Source organism: Balaenoptera borealis (genome assembly GCF_965194805.1).
Source record: "Balaenoptera borealis genome assembly, chromosome: 7".
NCBI lineage: Eukaryota > Metazoa > Chordata > Mammalia > Artiodactyla > Balaenopteridae > Balaenoptera > Balaenoptera borealis.
The window spans coordinates 71869575-71890986 of record NC_138864.1 but is presented as its reverse complement, the minus strand read 5'-3'; the positions used below and the strand labels follow the sequence as shown (position 1 = coordinate 71890986).

The 21412-nt window shown below is 38.3% G+C and overlaps 1 protein-coding gene and 1 long non-coding RNA gene across 2 annotated transcripts in view; one reads left to right on the top strand and one right to left on the bottom strand.

Annotated features, from left to right (window-relative positions):
* The window catches only part of COL1A2 (collagen type I alpha 2 chain), a 35290-nt gene extending 16885 nt beyond the window's left edge, over window positions 1-18405 (top strand). Inside the window, exons 24-52 of the mRNA XM_082398711.1 lie at window positions 220-273; window positions 724-822; window positions 1207-1260; window positions 1754-1807; window positions 1961-2014; window positions 2284-2337; window positions 3320-3364; window positions 4519-4617; window positions 5814-5921; window positions 6617-6670; window positions 7604-7657; window positions 8374-8427; window positions 8526-8579; window positions 8676-8783; window positions 9160-9213; window positions 10086-10139; window positions 11134-11295; window positions 12035-12142; window positions 12814-12921; window positions 13272-13325; window positions 13414-13521; window positions 13667-13720; window positions 14097-14204; window positions 14672-14725; window positions 14847-14954; window positions 15283-15541; window positions 15959-16143; window positions 16877-17119; window positions 17941-18405. Of these exons, the coding sequence (XP_082254837.1) occupies window positions 220-273; window positions 724-822; window positions 1207-1260; window positions 1754-1807; window positions 1961-2014; window positions 2284-2337; window positions 3320-3364; window positions 4519-4617; window positions 5814-5921; window positions 6617-6670; window positions 7604-7657; window positions 8374-8427; window positions 8526-8579; window positions 8676-8783; window positions 9160-9213; window positions 10086-10139; window positions 11134-11295; window positions 12035-12142; window positions 12814-12921; window positions 13272-13325; window positions 13414-13521; window positions 13667-13720; window positions 14097-14204; window positions 14672-14725; window positions 14847-14954; window positions 15283-15541; window positions 15959-16143; window positions 16877-17119; window positions 17941-18087 (2751 nt within the window). The 3' untranslated portion in view covers window positions 18088-18405. The remainder of the gene's footprint in view (window positions 1-219; window positions 274-723; window positions 823-1206; window positions 1261-1753; window positions 1808-1960; window positions 2015-2283; window positions 2338-3319; window positions 3365-4518; window positions 4618-5813; window positions 5922-6616; window positions 6671-7603; window positions 7658-8373; window positions 8428-8525; window positions 8580-8675; window positions 8784-9159; window positions 9214-10085; window positions 10140-11133; window positions 11296-12034; window positions 12143-12813; window positions 12922-13271; window positions 13326-13413; window positions 13522-13666; window positions 13721-14096; window positions 14205-14671; window positions 14726-14846; window positions 14955-15282; window positions 15542-15958; window positions 16144-16876; window positions 17120-17940) is intronic.
* The window catches only part of LOC309631808, an 85304-nt gene continuing 82035 nt past the window's right edge, over window positions 18144-21412 (bottom strand). Inside the window, exon 3 of the long non-coding RNA XR_014246567.1 lies at window positions 18144-21360. This is a non-coding gene — a long non-coding RNA (uncharacterized lncRNA). The remainder of the gene's footprint in view (window positions 21361-21412) is intronic.

Sequence of the window (21412 nt, the reverse complement as noted above, 5' to 3'; positions counted from 1 at the left end):
GCACTAAAATTCAGTAAAAGGAAAGGCATTAAAAATAGAAAGAAGAAAGTTTTCAGAGCTCTTTCATACCTCCCAGCTAGTGGCTAATACCCCTAATGTTTTGCCCTAGTCAACAAACAAAAAGTGGGGGGAAAGTGCTTTTGTGAGATTTCAATTAATTGGAGCCTTGAGTATATGTGTTAAAGTGCCAATAGGAAAGCATCCTCATTTATTTTATAGGGTTTTCCTGGTTCCCCTGGAAATGTTGGCCCAGCTGGTAAAGAAGGTCCGATGGTAAGTATTGCTTATATTTTCAACACTTATTGCACCCTTATCAAGTGTTTCCTGTAGCTTATTTATATGTGAACACATTGAAAATAAATATTAGCCACATACATATCTGAGAATGAAAAGTAATAGATTGTAATTACAGAGTCCAAATGAACACAGGAGCAAAAGGAGAGAAGGAAAAAGAAAAACATGGCAGGGAATATTGAAGAGGGTGACAAGGGTATGAAAAGAGAGGAGAAAGAGGGAATTGTGTACATATGAGATTGACTTGGATGTGCATGTACCGACATCCTATTTAGAAAAGGAAAGTGGATTCATAATTTATTGACACTTTATACAGGAAGCTCTATACAATCAGAAAATGATTCTGTTTCATCCTGTGGCAACATCACAAGCTTGAGGTTGTGAGGCCCTTTTGATGCTGAGTAAACTTTAAATAAACTCTGGTTTCAGGGCCTCCCTGGTATTGATGGCAGGCCTGGAGCAATTGGCCCGGCTGGAGCAAGAGGAGAGCCTGGCAACATCGGATTCCCTGGACCCAAAGGCCCCACTGTAAGAATCACCACGACCTCTTCTCCCTTGGCACTTTTTTGCCACATTTCACCAAAACTCTTATTATTTCTCTCCTGCCTCAGTCCACTCTACCTCAAGGGGGTTCCTTTCAACACAAGAAAACTGCAAGCCACTTACCACAACAAAAGTTGACCTCCAGTGTATCATTGTGCTCCTGCTGAAAATCCACATCTTGAGTCATATGCTCCTGCAGACATAAGTGTACTTTATTGTATCTGGAGCTGCATGATGATGGATCATGCCTTAAATAACAGAATTCAAGGACTAGGAATCTAAAAAAAGAAAAAAGGCAAGAAATTCACATTTCAAAATTGTCATGGTTAATTTGACATTAAATGTATTTTTTTTTAATGTTCATTATAGGGTGATCCTGGCAAAAATGGTGAAAAAGGTCATGCGGGTCTTGCCGGTCCTCGGGTAGGTACTAACTTCTGTGCGGCTCTATCCACATAGTATTCACGTAGGATACACATCTTTTGAGGCCATCTGATATCATTCCATCACTTTCTTTCTAAGATGGCATCCCCAAGCTTCCTTTTACCATCACAAAATGTCTTTTCTCTTTAACCACACTTATAAGGCAGTGAGCTATGACGAATCAGAATGTATATTAAGTCAAAAATATTTATGGATGCATTTGGTTTTTATTTAATTCATTTTGTGATTAAAAGGCTATGAATATGCTAGTAGCATTCTCTGACTTTCATAAATTGCCCTTCATCCATGGACTTCCTATGAGCCGTATCACAAGTTAGTAGGTAGTATTTGGGCCTTGGCCACAATGTGTTTAATACATGCTGAAATAACAAGGTTTGTTGTGAGGAAGTAATACATGAGGGAGGCTTTGGGGTATCTTAAATTGTCTGACTCACAGGCAACTAACTCTGAGCCTTTCTGTTGAACATTTTAGGGTGCTCCAGGTCCTGAAGGAAACAATGGTGCTCAGGGACCTCCTGGGCTACAGGTGAGTATTTCTCTCACTCTTGCTCTATTTTGCACTAAAATGAATCTAGTCCCACAAAAATGGCCATCTTTTTTTTCCAGTCTAAAAGTTATGTAGCTAGATAGCAATGGTGGCATATATCTCTATGTATATAATCTTTCCTATCACTTTCAGGGTGTCTCAGGTGGAAAAGGTGAACAGGGTCCCGCTGGTCCTCCAGGTTTCCAGGTAAGTCAGCTGAAACATACAGACTCCTGCTTTTGGTCAGACTCTCCAGCTGTAAATCACTATAACACTCTCCCCGCCACACAGAACGTGGTTTCAGAACTGAAGCAAAGAAGCGTACATTTTTTTCAAGGCAAACTTTTCTGTAATCCTTTAATAACACATAATAGTTAGTGATCATGTTGATATTAGATAGTTCCCCAAAAAACCAATTATTAGAAAATCCCCCAAATATAGCCATAAAGATTGAGGTTTGTCTTTTTTTCATCTAGGGTCTGCCTGGCCCTTCAGGTACAGCTGGTGAAGCTGGCAAAGCAGGAGAAAGGGTGAGTAAAACAAGTGATAGTAAATTCGCCTAAACTTGGGACTTTCCCTCTGTTTAATACCCTACTGCAGTGCAATTATAATATGCAAAAGGAAACTTAATATTTCATATGTTAATGATAGGGTTCTACATATGTTGGTACTGATGGAGAGAATGAGCCAAGTTACTCATTTTCATTCAAATTACTTTGTTTTAAGGATTGAATGAAACATCACATTATGGAAGTACAATATCATGAACATTCCATTTAATAGCCTTACTTTTTGTATTGTTCTTGGTAATGTTAAAATACAAATTATTTCCCTCTCCATAGTAAAAAAAAATAAATGCACTGATTTTCCATCAAACTAGACCCTGAAAAATTGCTTTTAATGTTTTTCTTGGCATTCAGACATGACACTGCTATTCACAATCAGGGCATGAGTTCTGAGTCATTTTATCTGTAATTGTGATGAATGTGCCTCAATTCAGTTACATTCTGTGGCCTGCTCTCCTTTGTCAACAGTGGGGCACATTAAGGAGACAGCTGGTCAGTAATAAAGGAGATACACTTGGGTATACAATTAACTAGGTAATATGCAGAATATGATCATTTCTATTAAGAAAGCAGTCTGTTATATAACTAAAAATAGGCAATGTCTGATATTGTTCATCATCATTATTTATTATATTATCAAAGGAGATAGTCTTTTGTCACTTTTTAAAAAGCAATAAACCAAATAATGAGAGACTAAAATTTTCTGATACCAGGTTCTAGGATAGATATATATTTAATATCAGTGGAATTCTCACTTTTTTTAAATCTTTCCGTACACCACTGAAAGCTCTCTTGTTCCTAATAGCCTGTGTACTTATACACTCACATAGGTAGAGCCTATCTGGCTTTATTTCACTCTCAAAACTTTTCTAAATATCATAAACATAAGTGGATTTAGAGAACATACATAAGTTTCACACTTTATTTGTTCTCATGTTTTGCCTAGGGTACCCCTGGTGAATTTGGTCTCCCTGGTCCTGCTGGTCCAAGAGTAAGTGTTACTTAACTTTCATAAACTTCTCGCAATGTTTTTAAAACAAATAGTGCCTTCTCCTAAAAACTACTGATGACCTTTGTTAACAGCAAATTCCTGACACTCTTCTGTAGTCAAACATAATCTGCAGAGAACATTCAATTTCTAAATTGATAGTAGGCTTTTTATGTAATTGCTCATATTTCTTATTCAAAAACCACAGGATTATAAGAAACATAAATGAACTAATATATGTATTATATTCAGTGATTTATACAAACAAGTATGATATATTTATGACAGTGGCTCGACCTGAGCTAAGGAAAAGTAATATCTTACTAAGATTTAAAATCAAATTTTGTAACGTGTGTTGGTGTTCAAAGTCTAAAAGCTGAAATCATGAGCCTACTTTTATTTTAAATATTAAATAAATTGATGTCGTTTGTCTGTGGTCATTAGAATAACTGGAAAGATTAGTTGGCCCCTAAAGTATCTTGTTTTGTGGCTAGTTACCATATAACTAGGATGCCCAAACAAATTTACTGTCATAGAACCACAGTATCATAGAACCAGATTATAACAAGGGCCTTTGAAACAGTTGCAATGTGAACTTACATGTTAAATATTCTGGACCGTAGAATACTATGTTGTAGTGATATTTACATGCAAATTGGGAAATATTTAGATAGATAGATAGACACACATACACACATTTTCATACGTATATTCTCTGTTAACTATATTATAGCTGTTACATCACTATTGCATGCAATTGTATAAAGAGAGCATAGATACGAAATATCTAATCTTATTTACATCTGGCATTGCTATTCACTTAAAATGACGCTACTGTGCATAACTGGCATCTATTTTTACCTACGGACCTATCACAAAAAAAGGAAATGAATTCCAAAAGTTGAATATTATACTCCAAAAGCAACAAATTTTGGAGTCGTAGCCATAGAACATTAGAGCTGAATGAGACCTTAGAGATTATCTCATCCCATCCCTTCATTTTACTAGTAGAGAAATTAAGGGAAAAATCATTATAATTTGCTAGTAAATGGCAGAACTAGGATTCAAAAGCTAAACAAGTGTGAACTCTAATGTGCACAGTGGTATCTCTGAAAATGATGAACAGTGTAACACTTCTTCTAATCCCCTTTTCACAGGGGGAGCGTGGTCCCCCAGGTGAAAGTGGTGCTGCTGGGCCTGCTGGACCTATTGGAAACCGAGGTCCTTCTGGACCTGCAGGGCCTGATGGAAACAAGGTAAAACTTTGTTACATATTGCTGGTTTGGCCTAGTGTGCTCTAGAGTAAGTAAATCCTTTACAGTAGTAAATGAATTGTTTCTCAGATTTTTTTTAAAATTTATTTCCAGTTCTGTGATGATTTCCACCTCAGTAAATAATAATCTGATTCCAACAGACCTGAATTATTCCAAAAGAGGCAAAACCCCAGTGTTCTACACACAAAAATGAATTAGTATGGGTTTCACTCTTTTCTCATCACACTATTTATACTTTTGTCTTAATCTAGAAACATCGTATACATTTGGACACTATTTTTAGAGAATGAACTTTTACCTTCCCAACATCCTACTTCATAAAGTAAAATTTCAAAAAGTAATCTAAATTTTAATAATAAGAGAATTTTATGATGATAAAAATTAACTGGACAGTACATTCATCCCAAAAACATAAGCCTGAAAACTTGTGTTTCAAAATAGAATCTGTGGTTTAGATCTTAAAATAGATGGAATTACACATTTCTGAAAAACAGATTACTTCAACCACAATAAAGAGAAGGTAACTTATATTACTTCTGATTCTTACCTTTAAGGGGTAAAGATTTGCTATAAAAGGCTGTTTTGGTATATGGAAGGATATTGGAAAAAATAAAAGTAAGGTAAGTGGGAGAGAGGAAGTAAGAAAGGAAATATTGGTTCTGTGAGAAAGTACTTTCAAAGGGTTTTATCTCAGGAGTGAGTCAACAGGTTTTAAGTATGTGGAATTGTAAAGTTTTATAGAAAAATGGAAGCTATAGTCCACACTCTTTAAGAAGATTAGAATGTAAACATCTCCCCAGTTGATGAGGTCTGTTTCCACATTTCCTGTCTGAGCTAAGAGACTTAACCTTGAAAAACGTTTGTGGGCATTTTTCACTCTCTGCCTTCCATTGTCGTACCCTCTTCTCTCCCATGCCTGACTTCCTTAAGAGAACCGGGAGCAGGTCATAGAAAAATCACAGGCACCCATCCTACTACCCTCTTCTCTTTAGTCACCGTGTCATTAACAGCGTCTTCCTCGGTTATATTCTCCCTCCTTTCAGTAGGCCTCCTTTGTGTTTCTAAGCAGGAGAGCATGCTATCCATGAAATGTTTAAATTGGAATGCTTCAAGAGTTTGGCTCTTCATTTTCTTCTTGTACCACAGAAATAACTGATTTCACGTGTGTTTGATTCAAGGGCGAACCTGGTGTGGTTGGTGCCCCAGGCACTGCTGGTCCATCTGGTCCTAGTGGACTCCCGGGAGAAAGGGGTGCTGCTGGCATACCTGGAGGCAAGGGAGAAAAGGTAGCCTCTCAGTGTTTGACCTCAATACATATTGTTGATGAACTCTCACAAAGAAGGCTGTGCAAGGTCAACCTTTTTTTTTTTTTTTTTTTTTTTTTTACAGTTCTTGGCAGGTGGTCTGGTAGCATTTTGATATCTATCTATATACATGTCCCTCTGCCACCTAGCACCTACGCATTTCTAAACTCACTAATCTGGCAAAATTCCTTGCTACCATGGAATTTCACGCAAACAGATGGTGTTGAGTAATACATGAGGCTCATTTTAATGCCACTAACAATAATGCCTCAGCCTGCCCTAATTAATGGGAAGAAGCTATATTGAACAGCTGTCAACCGTGCTGCTGCATTAGTTATGCCATAAGAGTGATCAGGCACTGAAGCCCATTGTGATGTTGCCTTATAATTCTGTCCACATGAATTTGTACCTTGCTTGATTACGCTTCAGGAGGGTGTATGGAAATTAGAAAAGAATATTTAACACTAATCTGGAAAGGGCCTTGAATTATTTTTTCCTTATTTTTTTCCTCATTCAATATTTTATAGAATGGTAGGGAATCAAAACATTACTAAAGATCTTAAATGAATAAAAGTATTATAGCATCTTCTGTAAAAAAAAAAAAACAAACTGCGGATTAATTTTGATTCAAAAATTTGGCCAGAAGACAAAAAGTTGCTCTTGCTTTTTACTTTCAGGGTGAAACTGGTCTCAGAGGTGATGCTGGTAGCCACGGCAGAGATGGTGCTCGTGTGAGTAGAATTCTGTTGGTGCTCAGATTGTTTTGTTCTGTTTTGTTTTGTTTTACATTTCACTCAATTTGAGTTGAGAAGCTTTCCAAAACTGAACTGACAAAAGAGGGCTTCAAGTTTTGTAAAGGAGTATTCCATTCCTTCCTGGATCTATGACTAATAATATCATTTTACATGTTCCAAAAGAAAAATTCAAATGAGGACTTATCCCCTTGAAAATCATAGCCTGAATTTTCTACCTTCCTTAGTGTTAACTATACCAAGTACAAACTACAATCCAAAATCTCTAGGTTTAATAGAACATTAAATGATTGTTTAAGTTATCATAGGGCTTTAGAAAAAACAATAATTCTTACATTTTAGGAAGCCAGAACCTCTAATAAGGTCCTATTTATTCAAATGTATACCCTAAGAATTTATCACTCAAAGAGCAGCCCCAAAGATTAACTGTTAATGCCTTGGAGATGCCAATGATAATCCCATAAAGGTATAATAATCCTACCTAGAGTGTTGATATCATGGCTCTTCCAGGCCATAAGCCACTTGGGCTCTTCTCACCTCTCCCTCAGGGCTGATAACCTCCCTGTGGCACATTCATCATATCCTTTCTCTGACTCATACAGTCCTCACAGTTCTTAGCAAGGCTAGTCATTTGCTACTGTCCAGGGAATTTTACAAGAGCAGAGACTTCAGATCTCCCCAGTTCCTAACCTGCCCGTGACTTAGTTCCATAACCTTCACCACTAGGGTACTCTCCTCCTGAGAGTGCCTTCTAATAGTCTTGATAATTAGAACTGAAATGCTTCAAAGGCTTTCTTGATGTCCACCCAGAGTGTCCAGTAGAAGTGTTCAGTCGCTGTATAAGCACAGCAAGGGTCACTTTTGACGGTATGGGGGTGTTATTAACAAGACTTGTTTTCTTTTTGGTACTAGGGTGCTCCTGGTGCTGTAGGTGCCCCTGGTCCTGCTGGAGCCAATGGGGACCGGGTAAGCATGCATTTTCACTGAGTTGCAGCTCTCTGAGCCAATGGCGGTATCTAAAATTCCCTGCCACCCTGGCCCCAAAGGGCCCTGGCAATTCATTTGTATGGCTTGGTATAAAGCCCATTTATTTAAAAACTTATCCATTAGTATGGGGCAGCAAGAAACAAACGCTGTGTGTTTAAAGTTCTCTTTCCCTTCCTATACACGTGCCAGGTATCTGATCTATACTTCAATCCCTATCATTTGTTTTAAAGTCTTTCGGGGTTGCCCATTAACAATATCCTAATGCACTGAGCCTTCTTGAAGCCTTCATTGTAAAAAAAAAAAAAAATCAATAAAATACATAGTGTGCCTATTTCACATCGAACAGTCCACTTAAAATAGACCTTATTTATTGTATTGCACAAATTGCAGCAAATAGATCAGCCCTGTGTCCATCTAAAAATTAAAATGTCCTCCTCCTGGTATTGTGGGCACGGATTTATAGTGTTTTGGCAAGTGTATGACCAATACCACTTCACCCTCCAAAATTAATACAATATTATGCAGAGTAAGAATCCATTTCACTTTTCTCTGTGAGATGTGAATTAGTTATCTCTTTGGATGCAATTGCAAACTCTGACAAGAGCCCACTGTCTATGCCTGTTCCCTCTCCCTCCTAACCTCGTGGAGCATTTGTGTGAGGAACACTGACACACTCATGTTTGGCCCCCTTATAGGGTGAAGCTGGCCCTGCCGGTTCCGCTGGTCCTGCTGGTCCTCGTGGTATGCCTGTAAGTAAACACCTGGGTCGTTTTAGACACTCATAACTTCTAGACACTGATGAATCGAAGATTGCTAAGACATTTTTAAAATCCCTTTTCCCACCTAGGGTGAGCGTGGTGAGGTTGGTCCCGCTGGCCCCAATGGATTTGCTGGTCCTGCTGTGAGTATCATGTAACGAAGGTTAATCTGAAAACATTCCAAGTTAGCAAGTAGAGTAAGTTGGAACACCTAAACTGTAACTGTTCCTTTCCAACAGGGTGCTGCTGGTCAACCTGGTGCTAAAGGAGAGAGAGGAACCAAAGGACCCAAGGGTGAAAATGGCCCTGCTGGCCCCACAGGCCCCGTTGGAGCTGCTGGCCCATCTGTAAGTTGAATTCGCTGATGGTCAACACAGCCTCTGCAGTCACCCATGAAATCTTATAACTCAACATAAATCAATCAAGTGCCTGCTATACATCAGGGAACATATCAGATAGAAGACAATTTTAAAATAAGAGTTAACATTTGCATACCACTTTACACATTATAATAGTTTCATAAATATTGTTTTATCTCACTTCTTTGATTACCCATAAAGGTGGTAATACTGAAGTAAGGACATTTATTTTATATAACACAGATAATCGTTTTACATTTCTAGATTTGATTCTAATAGACATGGGAATGATCCATTTGAAGAAAAGAGTAACATTTATAAAGATTGTTTTCTGATTTGACCATCTTTTTTTGTTTCCATTTAGGGTCCAAATGGTCCCCCTGGTCCTGCTGGAAGTCGTGGTGATGGAGGCCCCCCTGTGAGTATTTACAGTGTATTCTGATAATTTTTCTTTCTTCAGAATCCATTAGGGACAACTTGAAAGTTTGGAAATTTTTGGTAATTTGGACTATAATGAGAGTCTTGAGAGTCAAGCTAACTATTTAAAGAAATTCTGATAATGAAGTTAAGATCAGATTCATGGAACGTTAACTTAATCCCAGCTGGAACTCAGTGCACTGTATGTTGCTACCACTTCACTTGAGGTAGTGATAACCAAAGTTAACCCCAAGTAGTTTAATTGTGAAATGGGTAAAATATTTCTTTGGTACCTTTTATCCTTTTGTTGATGCCCCCCTTCTTCTGCCTGATTAGGTCCCTTCCCTTGGTGTCCAGTGCTATCACACTGACTTCCTAGAGACCCAAAGCTCCCCAGGAATCAACTCCACTGACTTCTTCCTCCTCTCATTGGACAGCAATTAATACCCTTGGTCTTTTATTATACCTTCTTCTGTAAACAAAATTACTTACTCAGTGTCCATTCCCTTAGCACCCAGCCAGGTGGTTAAGAGTTATTAATATATACAGATCATATATAGTAATAGTATAGTGTCTTGTCTTCTTGCTTTTACAACCATCAGGCAATATGTTAGCATTTCAGAAAAGAACTATCAGAGCCTTAATGCAAAATATAGGCATTGCAACTGGGGGCATGCTGGTCAGGAAGATGCGTAGAGATGGAGGGTCTTCGGGGTCCTGGTTAAATAATACCCTACCTGAGGCTGTCACTGCCTACTCTTTGGTCCATCCTTGGTCACATGTACTGAGGATTTTCCAAGGGAGAGATTTCCATCTTACCCAAATTCCTGGAGTTGGTGCTGACTGTGGAATTTTAATGTGCTTGGTTCTTAGGGTGTTACTGGTTTCCCTGGTGCTGCTGGACGGACTGGTCCTCCTGGACCCTCTGTAAGTAAATCACTTCAAAATGTGTCTTCATTTATTTACTCTAGCCAAAATCCCTAGCCTCTAGTAGGAAACTGGTAAGAAACTCCCTATGAAAAACATGCTACTAATATTTTGCTATTACTTTCCTAATCTGAAATCAGTTTTTCTGAATCATTAAGGCAAAATCATCAGAAATTATATTAGAAATATCAGTTTAAGAGGCTTTTATTCATGTGAACATAAGTCCCCTTGTCCCCTTTTAGGGGCATGGTCTCTTTGTTAAAAATAAAAAACAGAACAGTTTTAGTCACATATCAGATATTTCTATATCTAATTACCCTTTATGGCCAACATTCTGCCTCCGCTGTTAAAGTATAATTGTTCCTGAATTTAAAGGTGGTTTGGCCTCTAATTTAATTCTGATTCAGACTCTCCTGTCAGGACTCAAGAGAATTTAATTAATTACAAAGGATTAAGTCTTCTGGTTAAGGTTTCAGGGAAAAAAAATAGCGAAGATGTTGATTTCTTGGAATCCTTTCACAGGTTCGTAACAGAAAAATCTTCATTCCCTGTAGGCATTTAATTAAACCTAGTTGAGAGCATATGTGATTCCTCAATTATGAGCAAAATGCCTGTATTGGCTTTCTTCAAAAAGAAACAAGCAGAGTCCTCCAAAACCCAAATTCCCATTCATTTACAGCTAGCTCTTATAACTCGACATAGTGCTGATTCCAGTACGCCAGGTGGCTGGTGGCACAGCGCTGCGTTTCCTCACAGACACTTGCCATAGCTTCTGCCTCGGTTGTTCACTTTATTACAGCCCCAGGAGAGGAAGAGGAAAGTTGCTTCTTTCTACAAGAAAGATTGTTAAAACTTCTAAACATTTCTCCAAAATGACCAGGATATTATTTTGTTGCTTCAAGTTGTTTGCATCTTAATATTTAGAACCTCAGCTTCTCTCTCCCATTCCGTGATGATTAACAGAAAGTAAATGACCTCATGTATTTGCTCACAGGGTATCACTGGCCCCCCTGGTCCCACTGGTCCTGCTGGTAAAGAAGGACTTCGTGGGCCTCGTGGTGACCAAGGTCCAGTTGGTCGAACTGGAGAAACAGGTGCTTCTGGCCCTCCTGGCTTTGCTGGTGAGAAGGGTCCCTCTGGAGAGCCTGGTACTGCTGTAAGTTATTTCAAACTCCTCTTTCTTAACACCTTGTGTTGAATTCATATAAATCCCTTATACAAATCTTCAGGTGGCATATATTTGTTGATGAGTATTGCGGGCTCTCAAGTAGAGCTCAGGTGAACCAGGAAATCTATCCAACAGATATTGAGGTGTCATGGCTTCAGCAGATGCTCAGAAGGCACTAGATGGAGATGACAATAAGTGAGGGAACTCACTGTTTTATCAATACAGCCCTTTAAGCTGTTGTGAGGGTACCTCACTGGTACTGGGATTAGAACAGCATCCCATTGCTGTGGTCACTCTACTGTAAATTAATCAATATAAGTAAGCTACCAATTTTTTAAACATGCAATGTGCAGTATTATTGCTACTCTGAAATGTGACTTTACTAGACCTGGTGCAGTTAGAGGCCAAGGTCAAAATTTGCTTCCCAGCATAAATTCTATAAGAACTCTATTCCCTCACTCCAAGATGGCTTCATTAATCCCAACCACATATTTTTAAATGTTGTTCCATTGGTCTCAAGGAGGAACCAGGTACAAAGAAATAAACATGCCAAGAAGTAAACTCATTGTCTTCACTAGAGAAAAGATAGCCAAAGATATGTTCTACTAATAGGAGGTCATTAGCCTTTTTCTAAACTGAGGATAAACTCATTCTCAGAAGCCTCAAGCCAACCTGTGTTATCTCCTAGGGTCTTACAGTAATACTCAGTATTTTTACTGTTGTTTAGGGATCTCCTGGCACCCCAGGTCCTCAAGGTCTTCTTGGTGCTCCTGGTTTTCTGGGTCTCCCAGGCTCTAGAGGTGAACGTGGTCTACCAGGTGTTGCTGGATCTGTGGTGAGTGTTTGACACCATTCTTATTCTCATTAACATAAGAAAAGATTTAAAAGCTGCCACTTCAACTGTGACAGATTGATCACTGAATAACTCCACTTAAGATTTTTTTATTCATGGCATTTTCTTTATACAGATCACATGTCACTTATCTAAGAAGCTTTAATACCACCTTACTTAGACACATGCTATAAAGACACAGCTTAACATTATGCAGAACAATTTTTGTTCTTTTTACATGCTTAAAAACGATATAAGCTCTAATTGCATTTACTCCTCTGCAGTATGAAATGCTAGCATCATTTATCCTGTAGGAAGAATGAAACTCTAGAAGTTCTGAATCATTCCATTAAACCTAATACATGACAGCAACTAGGAACCATCTAATCTCCATAAACTCTCTCAACTTTATGAATTCATTTTATTTGGAAAATCAGATGAAACTAGACTCACCTTGTACAGAGCAACATTCCAAAAGTACATAAAGCTGACCATCTAAGTGTGTAGGAGGAGGGCAAAGATGACACTAATGACACTTCTTACCATTATGTGGCCCACTCACTTTCAATCTACCTTCTCGCTTAAAACTGGAATCCCCTGGCTAACATTGTTTTGGGAGAATGAGAGTGGCACTCAATCCAATGAGAGGAATGTTGTCTTCTCTGCCTCTTTAGGGTGAACCTGGCCCTCTCGGCATTTCAGGCCCAACTGGGGCCCGTGGTCCCCCTGGTGCTGTGGGTAATCCTGGCGTCAATGGTGCTCCTGGTGAAGCTGGTCGTGATGTAAGTCCAACATTTGGTTTGTAAAATATAACCTAGCAGTACTTCCTTGTGTGTAACTTTGTATCCTGAGCTGAGGTCTACATGTACTCACCACTCCCAGCATTGACAATCCTAAAAATAACTTGGGCTGGGGAATGAGTCTTTAAGTAGCATACTTCAAGTTGGCCAAAATATTAAAAAAACCAATTCTATAAAAATCTAGGTTGGCAAGTTCTTGTTCCTATTTTTAACAGCCTGAAAGGGGGTTCTCCATTGGGCACTGGGAGTAATGAAGGCAGACAGCTGAACTGTAGGGGCCAGTGGGCTACAGAGCCTCCCTAAGCACCTTAATTGGCATGGTGTCTTCACAGGGCAACCCTGGGAGTGATGGTCCCCCAGGCCGCGATGGTCAAGCTGGACACAAGGTCAGTACACCTCATCGTTGTTCTCTAACTTAAAAGGGACTAAACTACAGGCCAGATTGATGCTAAGCTTCATTTCTGCCTTTGGCAGGGAGATCGTGGCTACCCTGGTAACGCTGGTCCCACTGGTACTGCGGGTGCACCTGGTCCTCAAGGCCCTGTGGGTCCCACTGGCAAACATGGAAACCGCGGTGAAGCTGTAAGTTTAGAAACACCAGTCCCTTAATGCTGTCATCCTCAGCAGGCTTTACCTCTGACCTCCCCACACTTGGGAACTGTGGTGGCCTAGGGAGGAGGATCTTGGGCTTGGCTGATAAATTGTGTTTTTCTTTTCTAATTCACAGGGTCCTTCTGGTCCCACTGGTCTGGCCGGTGCTGTTGGTCCAAGAGGTCCCAGTGTACGTACATGGTGAAAATTTCTGTACAGCAGTTAGGGAGCATCAGTCCACACTGTCCATTAAGAAGATAAATAATACATAGACTGGATTTTATATATATTTTTAAATTTAGTCCATGTGGAGAGTTGCTACAAATACCTTTTAATCTCTTATACTTCAAATCTATTCTTATTTGTATTAAATTATCACAACACTTAGCCACTTTACAGACAGTTCATCTATAAAGCAGGTTAAGAGTTGGGAGTAGCACCCACATGGCTTTTAGACCTTTGCATGTCTTGAATTATCTTTGTAAACAGATTGAACAATATTTGTGGAGAAGTGAGTGTCATCTTTTAAAGGTAAATGTCCTATCTGTCCTTCTTTTTCTTTATAGGGCCCACAAGGTATTCGAGGTGATAAGGGAGAGCCTGGTGATAAGGGGCCCAGAGGTCTTCCTGGCTTAAAGGGACACAATGGATTGCAGGGTCTTCCTGGTTTTGCTGTAAGTACAATGTGGACATCCAGCATGTACACAGATCTTAAAGTCCTTCAACTCAGAATGAACTTCCTCACAATTTCACTGGTATTGTTCTAAAATGTCCTACATCATATTCACTTCCCGTTCTCTAACTCCGTAGCTCAGAGGTAATGCTATTTCATCCCAACATGAAAAGGTGAGGGTTAGGGGAGATAGAAATATACATATATTAAAATCTCCTGGCAACAATGTCCTTCATCCCCACTTAAAATAAATATAATTAGAGGAATGACTAATATTGCACTTCTGAAATGGCTTGTAGAAAAAAATAATTGAATATAATAGACATAATGAAAGAAAAGAGCCCCATTTTACATTTTCAATTTTCTCAATCCAGAGTCCATTGAAACTAAAGTTTTCCATTCAGTTTTTTGAAATCTATGTATCGACACATGTTCTGAAAGTGTGATTTTCCTATTCTCTCTTTAAAGGGTCATCATGGCGATCAAGGTTCTCCTGGCACTGTGGGTCCTGCTGGTCCTAGGGTAGGTCAACTAAGAGACGTTTATCTCTGAAAGGAGCCTATGGCAGGCAGTGAGCCCCAGACCTCTTCTCCCTTGTGGGGTTTTCACTGGCTCACACAGACTTGGTGTCCTTCTTCCCTAGGGCCCTGCTGGTCCTTCTGGCCCTTCTGGCAAGGATGGTCGCACTGGACATCCTGGTGCAGTCGGACCTGCTGGCATTCGTGGCTCTCAGGGTAGCCAAGGTCCTGCTGTAAGTATGATTTAGGGAAATAATAAAGGGCATCACTGACCTAAGGGAATATCTTCTTTAGACTAAACCAAGACAATTATAACAACACATTAAAGTAATCCCCCACTTCTGTATGTTTTCTAAAATATATAAAAATTGTCTGTATGTAATGAGCTCTATAAGCCCATCCCTGCAAGTATGCCTGGGAGCAAGTTGTTATTTACATGAACTTGATTCTTTTTTACTTATTAGAACATGCTTTTGTGTGAATCTCGACGGAAAACCTGCTCTCGTTCTCTCTCACTGTAACCAAATACAAAGCCTCCTCTTTCTTATTTACACTTTGCAGGGCCCTCCTGGTCCTCCTGGCCCTCCTGGCCCTCCTGGCCAAAGTGGTGGTGGTTATGACTTCGGTTTTGAAGGAGACTTCTACAGGGCTGACCAGCCTCGCTCACCACCATCTCTCAGACCCAAGGATTATGAAGTTGATGCTACTCTGAAATCTCTCAACAACCAGATTGAGACTCTTCTTACTCCAGAAGGCTCTAAGAAGAACCCAGCTCGCACATGCCGTGACTTGAGACTCAGCCACCCAGAATGGAGCAGTGGTAGGTTGAGATGTCCAACCAGAATGACCCTTCTCACAAGTTAGGCTTTTCAAAATCAGTCCCCACTGATATTTAGAGTAAAAAGGTATTTGGGTAAAAACTGCATTATGTGAAATCATACCCACTTAATAAAACATTTTCTTCTCCCAACCAGCACCCATTTTCAAGATTGTCTTGATATCTGTTTTTGCCCTTTTCATGGTAATATGTACCCTGATTTGATTTTCATGGAGAGGAGAGGAGGAACTGTCTAATTTAGAAAATAGCCACCCTCTTCCTGTTAAGGTGGAGTAGACAATATAACAGTACAATCAAAAATGTTACTTACGGGAATCAGAATCTTTGACTAGTAATTGTTAGAACCTATGTGCCGCTCAATGAGAGGTTTTATGATCTGGGTCTTGTTTTTTTTAAAAGGTTACTACTGGATTGACCCTAACCAAGGATGTACTATGGATGCTATCAAAGTATACTGTGATTTCTCTACTGGCGAAACCTGCATCCGGGCTCAGCCTGAAAACATCCCAGTCAAGAACTGGTACAGAAGTTCCAAGGCCAAGAAGCACGTCTGGGTAGGAGAAACTATCAATGGTGGTACCCAGGTAAGGAATCCTACAAACATTCCTTCTCCTACTAAATAATATCTTGTTAGGATTATTTGTTTTTTAATTATCTACATTTTAGCCCTTTACCAAAATGGGCTTTTTAAAAGAACCTGCTGTGTTCTTGGGTTTGGTTATATCCTAGATTGCACGTTAAAGATGGATTGATTAGACATATCCATACAATTCAAAAGTAATTATTCAAATGTGACTTAATTGATAATCACTGGAGAAACTGACTAATGTCATTTAGTGTGAAGGAGTACTGGCCAGCATGTAGTCCAGTACTCATGCCACATGTATTTTCAAGATATGAGCTTTTCTGAATTTCTAATTAAAAGTTTTCATCAACTTTATTGGTGGGAATTACAGAAAACTAAAGGGGTCTGAATCTCTATATCCTTGCTCTCTTATTTTAAAAAAGAAACACATATATGTGTGTGTGTGTGTGTGTGTGTGTGTGTGTGTGTGTGTGTGTGTATTTGTATATATATATAGCTGGGCTTTATCTGAAACAGGTCCCTTTTTGAGATGACTTGCCTCAGCCTGGTAGTTCTTATGTTCCTTCTAGGTAGCTTATATTTCAAAGACAAGTGAATTGAGTTTCCTTTAAAAGTACAAGTTCAGATCTGAGTCCATTTTTCCTCTCTATACCAGACTGTTTTTTTAAATTTGACTCTTAGTATCTGAGTCCTTCTTCATTTAACTGGAATGCCCATCTTATTCTCTGTAGTTTGAATATAATGTTGAAGGAGTAACCACCAAGGAAATGGCTACCCAACTTGCCTTCATGCGCCTGCTGGCCAACCATGCCTCTCAAAACATCACCTACCATTGCAAGAACAGCATTGCATACATGGATGAGGAGACTGGCAACCTGAAAAAGGCTGTCATTCTGCAAGGATCCAATGATGTTGAACTTGTTGCCGAGGGCAACAGCAGATTCACTTACACTGTTCTTGTAGATGGCTGCTCTGTAAGTAATAGTGAAATATGGGAATAACATTTATTTGGGAAGTGGGATAGTGGAGCATAGACCATTAAATGAACAGATGAATGAGAGACCTAACTTATTTGATTTTTCTTTCATAAATGTATTTGTTTAAATTCAGAATATTCTTATCAGATCTTGCCTTCTGAAATTTTCTGAAATACTGAAATATATACTCTGTTCCACGTATTAGTTATTTGTCTTTTAACATGAGTTTCTTAAATGACGATGTATACCCGTAACTTAAAATTACTTGAGGTTAAAAGGGCCCAAACTGTAATTTATAGTTATATGTATTTTATTTTACTTATTAGTATGGCCTACATTTAATTTTTCTTTATGCTTTCTCTATAATATACTATAAATTGAAGAAAATTTAAATTCACTAATAGTAGTACTGCATAGCCACCCTACGACACACATCCTGAAAAGATAATGTAGAAATAAACCACTTGGAATATGCATTGGAATTTTTTTTTATAAAATTAGACTGGTAGGAAACCTCTCCCTGTAAAGACAGCCCTGATGCTACCGTTTCAAAGATAAACTTGTTGATCTGAGACACACATCTTCAGAAGGACATGAGCCAAAAAGTGGTTATTATAATATCTAGTATATAATATTGTATAACATATAATTATATATAAATATTATCTAATATATAATTATATATAAATATATGTTCTATATAATTATATATTATATAATACAATTGTATGCAATATATAATTATATAATATTATACAAGATGATTAGGTTCCATAATAGTGCTGCTTTATGTATATTTTTCTTCTCTTTTTAAACAGAAAAAGATAAATGAATGGAGAAAGACAATCATTGAATATAAAACAAATAAGCCATCTCGCCTGCCCATCCTTGATATTGCACCTTTGGACATCGGTGGCGCTGACCAAGAAATCAGATTGAACATTGGCCCAGTCTGTTTCAAATAAATGAACTCAACCTAAATTAAAGAAAAAGGAAATCTGAAAAATTTCTCTCTTGGCCATTTCTTTTTCTTCTTTCTTAACTGAAAGCTGAATCCTTCCATTTCTTCTGCACATCTACTTGCTTAAATTGTGGGCAAAAGAGAAGAAGAAGGATTGATCAGAGCATTGTGCAATACGATTTAATTAATTCCCTTTCCCTTTCCCCCTCTCCAAAAGATTTGGAATTTTTTTTTCAACACTCTTAAACTTGTTGTGGAAAATGTCAACCTTTGTAAGAAAACCAAAATAAAAATTGAAAAATAAAAACCATGAACATTTGCACCACTTGTGGCTTTTGAATATCTTCCACAGAGGGAAGTTTAAAACCCAAACTTCCAAAGGTGTAAACTACCTCAAAACACTTTCCTGTGAGTGTGATCCACACCATTAGGTGCTGACCTAGACAGAGTTGAGCTGAGGTATCTGTTTTTTGTTCAGAATACAAAGGTGCTAACTAATAGTATTTCAGATACTTGAAGAATGTTGATGGTGCTAGGAGAATTTGAGAAGAAATACTCCTGTGTTGAGTTGTATTGTGTATTTTTTTTTCATTTGATTTAACATCAGTACTTTACATCCTATTCCCGAATAAAAGTAAGTGGATCGTTTGCCCAACATTGTCCTCTTCTTTAAATTCAGCATTTGTTCTTTGCCAGTCTCATTTTCATCCTCTCCCGTGGTTCCAAAGAAGCCTTGTTTCTCGGACAAGCAGAAAAATTAAATTGTACCTATTTTGTATATGTGAGATGTTTAAATAAATTGTGCAAAAAATGAAATAAAGCATGTTTGGTTTTCCAAAGAAAATATTGAGTAGAATTCCTTGCTTCCATGCTCTTTGCAGTATAAATATGGATTATAGCATCTCTAACCAGCCATTAGACCGAGTATTTCTCATTAGATAGGAACTATGCAAAAAGGGCAGTTTGGTATGGTAGAAAGAGCAGAGAACAAGGACCCTGGAGATCTGAGCTCCAATTCTGGCTCAGCTCCTTCTGGCTAAATGACCTTGAGCGCTTTACCTTTCTGAGTTTCAGTTTATCTATAACACGGGGAAGATTCCTTCTCTGAACTGTTAAACATTTGCCCTACTCAAAATACATAATACCTAAGCAACATGGCAATTGTTGACCTAAGTTTATTCTAAGTAGAGATCCATAGAACTTTTTGGTTCATTATCCATTAAGCACTTTGAAACAGTGGCTGAAAGTTGGTCTATGCACAATTAATACTATTAACTAAAACAGTTTCAAATATTCAGTAAAAATGCCATACACTTAAATCTGATGCAACTGAGTACAATGCCTGTTAAGAGGTAATGTGTGTGCTGTCAATCAGCACAGACAGTTGTGGATAATAGTACCATGAACACCTACCTGCCAAATCAAGTTCATTTTCCTCCCCTGCACCTTTCAATGACATCTTTAATACACTTAAACATAGTAATGTGTCAAGTAAAATGTTAAGATTCATTTAGAGCTTATTTCCTGTTGCAGAACATAATTGTGATTGTAATATTTGCCTCCTGTTATAAGTCATCTCGAGATTCAATTAGTTTTTAAAGCAAAAGACTGAACATGATAAAAATCTAAAATTAACTCTAAAAAGTTAGCAAGGTCTGCTAACCAAATGGTAACTTCAAATTATGGTCCTTCCACCACCTAAATCAGAACACTAGAATGCTTATTAAAATGCAGACTCCCAATCCTCATCCACCAAATTAAGATTTAGTAAGGAATCAGTATTCTTTTAAGCACCTCGAAAAATTCTGACATGCACCAATTGGGAAACCACTGGATAAGGTGATTTCAACAATCCTTTGTAGTTTTAACATTTTATGTCTGGCAAGAACGAATCAATATACCTAACCAAGCAACATAAAGAAAACTGAACCTCTGGGATCAGAGTACTAGTACTCCCCACAAATTACTAATTGAAACAGCCAAGACAAACTTACATAATAACCAGTTAGAAATCTCTGGATAAAGCATATGCTATGCCCTCAGGCTCGCAGTACAAGAACAAACCATAAAGTTGATAAAGTTGGTATAAGGAAGGGAGAAAGAGAAGAAGCAAGAAAACCAACATTTACTGAGTACCAACTACAAGCCAAAACTATGCTACATGTTAGTAATGACTTTTGTCAAACTGTATCCAAATAGGCAGATTTCCTAAGCAAGCAGTCACTTAATAATCATTTAATCATCCTTATGAGACTAGTATAGGAAAATAGTTAAATAATGGTATATCTGATAGATAACAATAAGGAAATAAATGATAGAATATCTAATAAATACTAATGAGGAAAAAATAATGATATATCTAACAGATAATAATAGGAAAATAGTGAAATAAATTTTTGTATCTCAATAACATTTATGAGGATAATTAAACAAAAGAAAAAATGTAATAGAATGTTACAATCTTTAAAATATAATATTCAAGCACACTGTCATTAAAAATATTTTAAATGCATGTAAAAATACTAAGAGTAGGTACATTTATGTAGTAATGATAGAAATGATTTTTATGTCTAAATTATCCAAATCTGCTATAATGTAGTTATATTACTTTTATCATTTACAACAAATTTACTCTTAAAATATCATGAAAAGAAATAAGCAGTCCCAAGTGAAAACAATCCTGGTTGAGGAGTGACCAACTCCAGGGGAAGGGTGGTCACCCTCCTGCCCACCCACTTTCTGAAAGAGAAGGAAAATCCTAACCTAAGAGTCATCGTTCACCATGTCCCAGCCACTCTGGGGGACACTGGGGAGGGGTGCACAAAGCCACACCAGGCAGCAGCATCCTCAGGGATCTCGCAGTTCAATTGCAGAGAGAGAATAAAAGAATGTGTGAACACAATTTTAAATGAAGTGTCCTCTGAGGATAGCAGAGGACACTATTAATTCATGAGATGGAATCCCAGGAAATTGACCTTAGCCTCATGCAGTAACGGTGATATTTGGATTGAGCTGGCCAGCTCTTGCCAGAGATCTCATATCACCTTCTAGCCTTCTGTCTGGCTAAATGTTTCTTTTCCAGAAGCCACATATTAGAACAGTCTGGTACTTACCAAGACAGGAGGTCCACTGTTAGTGTTTCCAGGGCCTGGGCAATGTACTGAAGGCTTGACCTTTGAACAGCAGGTCCCCTCTTCAGAGGCTAATCACCAGACTCAAGGGAACCTCCTCATGACATCTCCCGACCCTTGGTCATGTGAAGGTCAGCCGCCTCTAACTTGTGTTAGTGTGAGAGGGAAGAAGATTGCACATGAGAGACTTGAAGGAGC